This window comes from Eptatretus burgeri, chromosome 7 (assembly GCF_056783735.1).
Source record: "Eptatretus burgeri isolate ZD-2024b chromosome 7, Ebu_testis_v1, whole genome shotgun sequence".
Lineage (NCBI taxonomy): Eukaryota > Metazoa > Chordata > Myxini > Myxiniformes > Myxinidae > Eptatretus > Eptatretus burgeri.
The window spans coordinates 21,229,432-21,236,931 of NC_140967.1; the positions used below are offsets into that span (position 1 = coordinate 21,229,432).

Below are 7,500 nucleotides of genomic sequence, written 5' to 3' on the forward strand. Positions count from 1 at the left end.
AAAAATTCTAGGAGTCTGATCTTCACCAAAATCTCAGTTCATCATTGTCGCACACTGAACCTGTTCACAAAATTTCATCCGGATCCACCACAACTTTGCGATATCCTGCACAAAAAAACAAACAAACAGACAGACAAGCCGGTAGGCGACATGGCTGCTCGCTCGAGATGGAAAGCTGGCCGACGCGACTAGCCGATATTCATGTACATGCTATCAATCAATTTCGCACAATAAATATGATTATCACAGCCCTCTTAGTTTGCGCCCAGAAACCCGCCTTGTGAAATTTCAGGCATGTTTCCAAAGAGACTAATAAATGGCAGCCCTGGTAATTCCATTTATCTATTCGCTTAAGATTTTATTTTTGTTATATGATGCTGTAAGACATTCTCCTTGGGCACAAAAAACAGGTCCCTCGGAGGTCCAGTTTCAGAGGTGTTGATTTTTTTTGTACAGTCCACAATAAGTGTACGATGTACGATAAAGTATTTTAGCTGTTGCTAAGCAACGGAGGTGTGCATAGCAACCATTCATTTTTGTGTACATGCCAGCCACATTGTACACATTTCACCCAAGTTTCATCAAAATCAGACTCTTTCTCTTCGAGATATTCGCAATTAACCGTTTCTGAAATGTTCGACATGTACTCGCCCAAAACCTATCTCCTCCTACAAATATTTTTTGTTGGGGCTGCAAATTGGCATGAATGGAGCTGGATAGATTGTGCACAGAACTCTAAGCTTCGATTTTTAGATTTTTTTTTAGATTTTTTTTTAGATTTTTTTTTTTAGATTTTTTTGACCACTTTAAAGGGCCGTTGCTATGCCGTTGCTTGGGCCCGGGGTCCCACATTCGAAAGCACACGATTCCCAGAAATATTGGTCCTACCTACCAAATTTCATTGGAATCGGTTGAGTGGTTTCGCCCCGAGGCTTGACCAAAGTTTTGCGGACAGACAGACAGATGGAAATGTCCAGAATAAGGGTGCTCTAAGAGCAGCCAACAGAAAGGGGTGAAAACATAACCTCCTTCACCTTTGGTGGCAGAGTTGGATAAACGCATTACAATTGAAATAAACATATTAATAACAAATGTATATACAGTACATATATATATATATATATATATATATATATATATATATATATATATGTATATATATATATATATACACACACACACACACACACACACACACACACACACACACACACACACACACACACACACACACACACACACACACACACACACACACACACACACACACACACACACACACACACACACACACACTTACTTCTCCTTATACCAATGAATGTAAAAATGTTAATTTATCTTGTGTCCCCGAAACTAAACTATATACATGTATAACGGCACTAACAGCCTATACAACTCCCATAACACCCCCCCCACCCCTCCTCTCATACTCCCAAACATGATTAATAGTAAATATGATCATTTTAAACTTACCCTGTGTCTTGACAAGCCCCATATACGACCTTCCAATCAGCGTTAAAAAACACTCAAACCAGACATATGGTGTCTTCCTCTGGGAAGTCTGTCTGAATGTTGGTAATCACGGCATCGTCTTTTCGACAGCAGACGTCCATTAAATAAATCTCCAAGCCTGCCACGCTCGCACAAGGTAATCCTGCAAAGTTCAAAGTTACCCACTGGCAGTGATGGTCGAAAGTTTGCGTGGAACATCCCAATCTACAAACCTTCGGGCCTTGCAGTGGTCCATGTCCTTGGGGGGGTTTGCAGTACTTGAAGCTAGCTGCAGGCTATTGACTTTTTGGGTGAGTTCAGAAAGTTCTCCAACTCGTTTGATATGCAGAGGCACCACCCCTTTCTTACAGGTATGTTTCAGGGTATTTTCGGCTTCTTTTAAATGTTTTTTCTTGCCATTTTAAGTTACAATCTTTATATAGCACACATGGTATAATTTTTGTTGCCCCAAAGGCTGCCATTTTCTGGAGTTTCTGTGCATGCAAACCAAACATTATCGGGTGGATTACATCATTTTGAAAGTCGTGGATTCTTCAGCTAAAAACTTGTGACTTTAGCTGCTATTTATTGCATTTATCGGTAATGGGTTTCAATCCTGCTTGCTTTTGGAAGGATAATGACCACAGCATGTCAATGCAAAGTGAAGGACAGGAAGACATGTTTGAGATTCACAGAATTGCTCTTGTTTTTGAGTTGAATTACTTTTGGGACGATTCCTTTCTAGGTCATCATGGCTATGAAACAAGCGGATACCCTCAACCTCCACCACCTCCTGGAGTTTCTTATGGGAATGGAGTGGAGGGGAGGATGGCTGGTCGTCCCGACCACTTTTCACCCCCACCTCAATCTTCCAGCAAGGTTCTCATGGTCTACGGCTTAGACCCTGATCGCATCAACTGCGACCGTTTGTTCAACATCCTGTGCCTCTATGGCAATGTGGAGAAGGTGCGTGTGTCGCGGAGAATGATTGGCAGACAATGCTTTGACTCGAGAAGTAATTTTGCATGAGAGAAAAATTAAAGGGTGAGCATCCTCCTCCTTTCATCGGCGGTACATGGCTGCGGGTATCATTGTTGTGGTGGGAGGGCGGGGGTGCAGCTGTGCTGCTGATGTAGTTCATTGTAGATAGGTTACAACAGGAATTTGACCATAACTCGGGGCGGGCCCGTAGGTGCGTACCCAAAGGTGAGTGCCAGTATGTGCAGCCCCTCTCTCTTGCCCCCCTCTCTCCCCCCTCTCATGCCCCCCTCTCTCCCCCCTAGTCTCACCCTTCCTCTCTCCCCCCTCCCCTCGTCCCACTCTCTCGCCCCCTCTCTCGCCCCCTCTCTCGCCCCCTCTCTCGCCCCTCTCTCGACCCCCTCTCTCTCTCGCCCTCTCTCTCTCGCCCCCCTCTCTCGCCCCCCTCTCTCGCCCCCCTCTCTCGCCCCCCTCTCTCGCCCCCTCTCTCTCGCCCCCTCTCTCTCGCCCCCTCTCTCGCCCCTCTCTCGCCCCCTCTCTCGCCCCTCTCTCGCCCCCTCTCTCGCCCCCTCTCTCGCCCCTCTCTCGCCCCCTCTCTCGCCCCCTCTCTCGCCCCCCTCTCTCGCCCCCTCTCTCGCCCCCTCTCTCGCCCCCTCTCTCGCCCCCCTCTCCCGCCCCCTCTCCCGCCCCCTCTCCCGCCCCCTCTCCCGCCCCTCTCCCGTCCCCTCTCTTTCTCTCCCCCTCTCTCGCCCCCTCTATCCCCCCTAGTCTCGCCCCCTCCTCTCTCGCCCCCACTCTCATCCCCCCTCTCCCGTCCCCCTCTCTCGCAGATATTGGTTGACAGATTAATGGCCGTAGCTTGGGAACTGCTCGTCTGATTAATATCAAACCTCGAAAAGACACATCCGCGGGTCCCCAGCAATATTCCTGGCAAGTTTCAATCAGATCGGACCGTCAATCGTGCAAAATAAAGAAATAAATATTAATTGTGACGTCATTCGTGATGTCATAGCACCGTGTCTTGTCATTGGTCGACAGATAAATGGCCGTACCTTGGGAACCGCTTGTCCGATTAATATCAAACCTTGAAAAGGCACATCAGTGGGTCACCAGCAATATTCCTGGCAAGTTTCAATCAGATTGGACCATCAATCGTGCAAATAAAATAAAAATAATAAATAAATAAACAAACAAACAAACATTAATTGTGACATCATTCGTGATGTCATAGCACCGTGTATTGTCATTGGTCGACAGATAAATGGCCGTAACTTGGGAACCGCTTGTCCGATTGATATAAATCCTTGAAAAGGCACATCAGCGGGTCCCCGGCAATATTCCTGGCAAGTTTCAATCCGATCGGACTGGTGATCGTCCGGTTATTAATAATTTGGGGAAAAAATTGGCATGAGAAGGTGGAACGACACCTTCAGCTGCCATATATACGCCTTTTCAACACTGAAAAAGCAGTAAAATGGCCGTAACTTGGGAACTGCTTGTCCGATTGATATCAAACCTCGAAAATGCACATCTGCGGGGCCCCAGGAATATTCCTGGCAAGTTTCAATCAGATCGGACCGGCGGTCGTCGAGAAACGGCGGTCGCAGACAGACAGACAGACAGATTGCTGGAATTATAGATAGATGCTGGCGATAGCTCGCCTCCTCTTTGCAAAGGACACCGTGAGATCTTTAACATCCACCAACTTATGCTGGTAGATGGAACGCCCAATTTAATGTCAATCCGAGGATTGGCCCAAACTGATGCCTCGCCCTGCCTGCGAGACACCAGGATGGCAGTTTATAGCTGGGCTGAGATTGGGTGAGCATTAGTTAGTTTTGCATGCAAATTGTTCACGACTGAACTCGACATTTCTCCTCGATTGTAAAAACAGAAAGACCTGAATTGTATAACTCATTTGTGTTTCCTTCCCACTGTTAAACAATTCCATATGATACGATTGCGACACACAACATTTAGATTCGTTGAGTTCTCGAAATGCCATTAACATAGACCCATTGGCATTCAAGTTTGCATGACCTCCAGTGGTTTGATTTGAAGACGTGTGTCACATCCCATCATGTAGTCCTGCCTTTGACGGCACCTTCCCCAGTGTATCCCTTCTCTCCGTCTCCTGTTGATGCAGTCTGATCATGTTCTCCAATCAATAACCTGAACCTTTTGAGTGCCATTTCCATCATCAATGCAAAAGCAGCTTTTAAAGCACAAGGCAGAGCGCAATGCCTTGCGTTGAGACTCGACAAGGTTTCATGATGGTGGAGCGAACATCGTTCAGACAAGACAGACCGGTTCCATTTACATTTGCGATATTTTTTTATTATTGAAATATTTTTCATTGGTTAATCCGTATGATGCTTCTTCCGGTAACAGCAGACATTTCATCCCACTATTTTAACCAGTTAATTTTGACACTAATTGATTATTTGATTATTTTTTTCCTTCTGGTACCGGTAGTGATGTCACTCGGATAACTCATCCAATTGCTTCAGCAGCAATTAAACGTTGAGGTGAATATCTTGAATTTCCAACAGTATATTCATCAGGTACCTTTGAAGGAGTCCACTTGCATGTAGTGTCGCGGTGCTAAAGGGAAACTCGCAATCTGACGACCTGCGATTCCTTGATCACAAACCAGTGCTATTATGTGATCTAGCATCTTTCCCTTTTCAACTTCCCCCTCCCCCCCCACCTTTTTATTCGTGTTAACGACTGCTCGTGTTTTCGCCAGGTAACTCGTTCAGGATGTGTCTTAATGATCAAAAGTTTTTTAACGCATCGTTCCTTAAAGGTTTATTTTTGCATAAATGTTCGACAGGATGGTGCAGAGGGAGTGCAATTAAATTACCTTCGAGCCCTTTTGTCCGGGCTTGAATCCGAACTGCACTGTAAACTGCCAGTTTGTTACGTTGCAGGTTGGACGTTGCATCACAAAGCGTCGTCCTTCGGTTGATGCTAAGCGGGGTATCCCGTCTGCCGTCATAAGCTGGTGGACGTTAAAGGGGAACCCAAACGCTCAAATCAACTCGACGCTAATCTATCCCTCGATACCCTAAAAAATAGATATGATGTGTCTTTTTTACGATTTCTAAATGATAAAGTAGATAAATTTGTGATTAAAAGTTGAAATCTTCTTTAGATTAGCCGTGACGTTGCACCCGGAAGTCGACCACCACTTCAGTACTGTGTACGGGTTACATCGTGGTATGGTTTAATGCAAACGGTGAATAATTTTCGATTTTCCACAAATATGCCGAGTCGATGCATCCTTGGTGCTTGTATAGGAATACAAACCGAGGTGGTGTCGCTACACCAGTGGCCGAAAACGATCCCATTTTTGCCAGAAATTGGACGAGGTTTGTCCGAAATACCTGAGTGTGGATCGGGCCGAGAAAATGTTCGATTTTGTGTTCGGAACATTTTACAAGGCATGTTACGAAACAACAGAGATGGTTAGATCTTGTGGTTATCCGGCACGATTTAGACAGGGCGCCATTCCCACGATTAAGCAGAAGAATCAGCCGTCACTTGAAACATCTCTTTCCAGATACCAGCACATGCACACGGACAATTTGAGCGGTGAATCAAACACCTGTTGTCATTGCATGGCAGTTACCACAAGAACACCTGAAAATAATTATCTCTTATCAACACAAATTTCTGCAAGTCAAGTGAACCACCATCTGTTTATAGTGGACAATATGTATGCATCTAACCCTCCGAGAGGATGTGACCTCGGACGCTAAAACTTTTCAGGTCCCCTCCCCATAATCATCACCCCACAATACCCACGACTACCCTTCATCCCCCCTACAATCCCCCACCAACCATAACCCCTACACTACCACCATCCCATGCCACCCCCCTCCACCATCATCACCCCCACAATACCCACCACAATCCCACTCCCCCGTCCCTCCACCACCACCCTCACAATGCCATCTCCACAATCCCCCATCACCTGGGGAGGGTCATCGACACCTCACGGACATGACTGTGGGACACACGGCCCAAACACAAATGGCGTCCGGGGAAACTATGAAATGGGACGATCCCGTAACATACAAGACACCTGATCAGCCTGCGAGGGTGGGATGAAGCATTCGTCGCCCATTTTGTCCGTTGTCTCGGCTGTTGGGCGATGATGGGTATTTTTGCTTGAGTAATATATAAACCAATTTATCAATTGATACAAAATCCCTTGTAAACCAACAATTGAATGGTAAAATCAAACCCCACCCAGCTGAAGTGATCATGTGAACAGCGTTTTCATCTTCAATAACGCTTCCTCTGAATAGCTCGCCTGTGGCTCGAAACGAAATGGCACGAGGCTCGAAAAATCACAAGGCTCGAAAGCGTTTCCATTACTAATTTTGTCTCCAGTCGTTTCTTCAAAATCCCATTGATAACTTTCAACATTCTGAGAACCCTTGGATTCGCTCATGACGGTGAAATCAGTATCCGACTCCGGGCACGACATACACTAGTTCTCGATGGAAACCGCCGTTCGGATCAACATGACTTTAAGGTATGATGTCACTGGTGAAATTGAAAATCAACACCAGGGCTTTTTTTGACAGTGATCAGGAAAAAATAAAAATTGTGTTTGGGTTCCCCTTTTATACAGATCCCATGGAACATTCCACATTTTATACAGATCCCATGGTAGTCGTCGAGTTATCACCGACACCCTGAACAAATTTCAAATTCCTGACCAAATTGATTCCGCTTGAACGTCGTGCCTGGTTTGCCAAATTACCTCGTATGGCCGACCACACAACAAGGTGAGGTTAATGGGGGTAAGTAGAAAAAAAGGAAAGAAGTAACAAGCATTAAACTACATCCTACATGGTCTGTTTCCTTTATCCTAAAACCCATAAAATGAAAATCCATTCGGTCTTTTATCCTGGACTTGGTTTCATTTGAACAACGTTCACGGATCGTGTTTTCACCATACTCCGTAATGTACATCCAATTTTTTACCACTCGATATCCCCATCCCTCTCCACTGTC

The 7,500-nt window shown here is 45.6% G+C and overlaps 1 protein-coding gene across 3 annotated transcripts in view; it reads left to right on the top strand.

Moving 5' to 3' along the window:
- Positions 1-7,500, top strand: part of LOC147022801 (heterogeneous nuclear ribonucleoprotein L-like) — a 54,066-nt gene that overhangs the window by 40,434 nt on the left and 6,132 nt on the right. For all 3 annotated transcript variants that reach the window (XM_085887620.1, XM_085887621.1, XM_085887622.1), the window contains exon 8: positions 2,237-2,457. In XM_085887620.1, the coding sequence (XP_085743746.1) occupies positions 2,237-2,457 (221 nt within the window). The remainder of the gene's footprint in view (positions 1-2,236; positions 2,458-7,500) is intronic.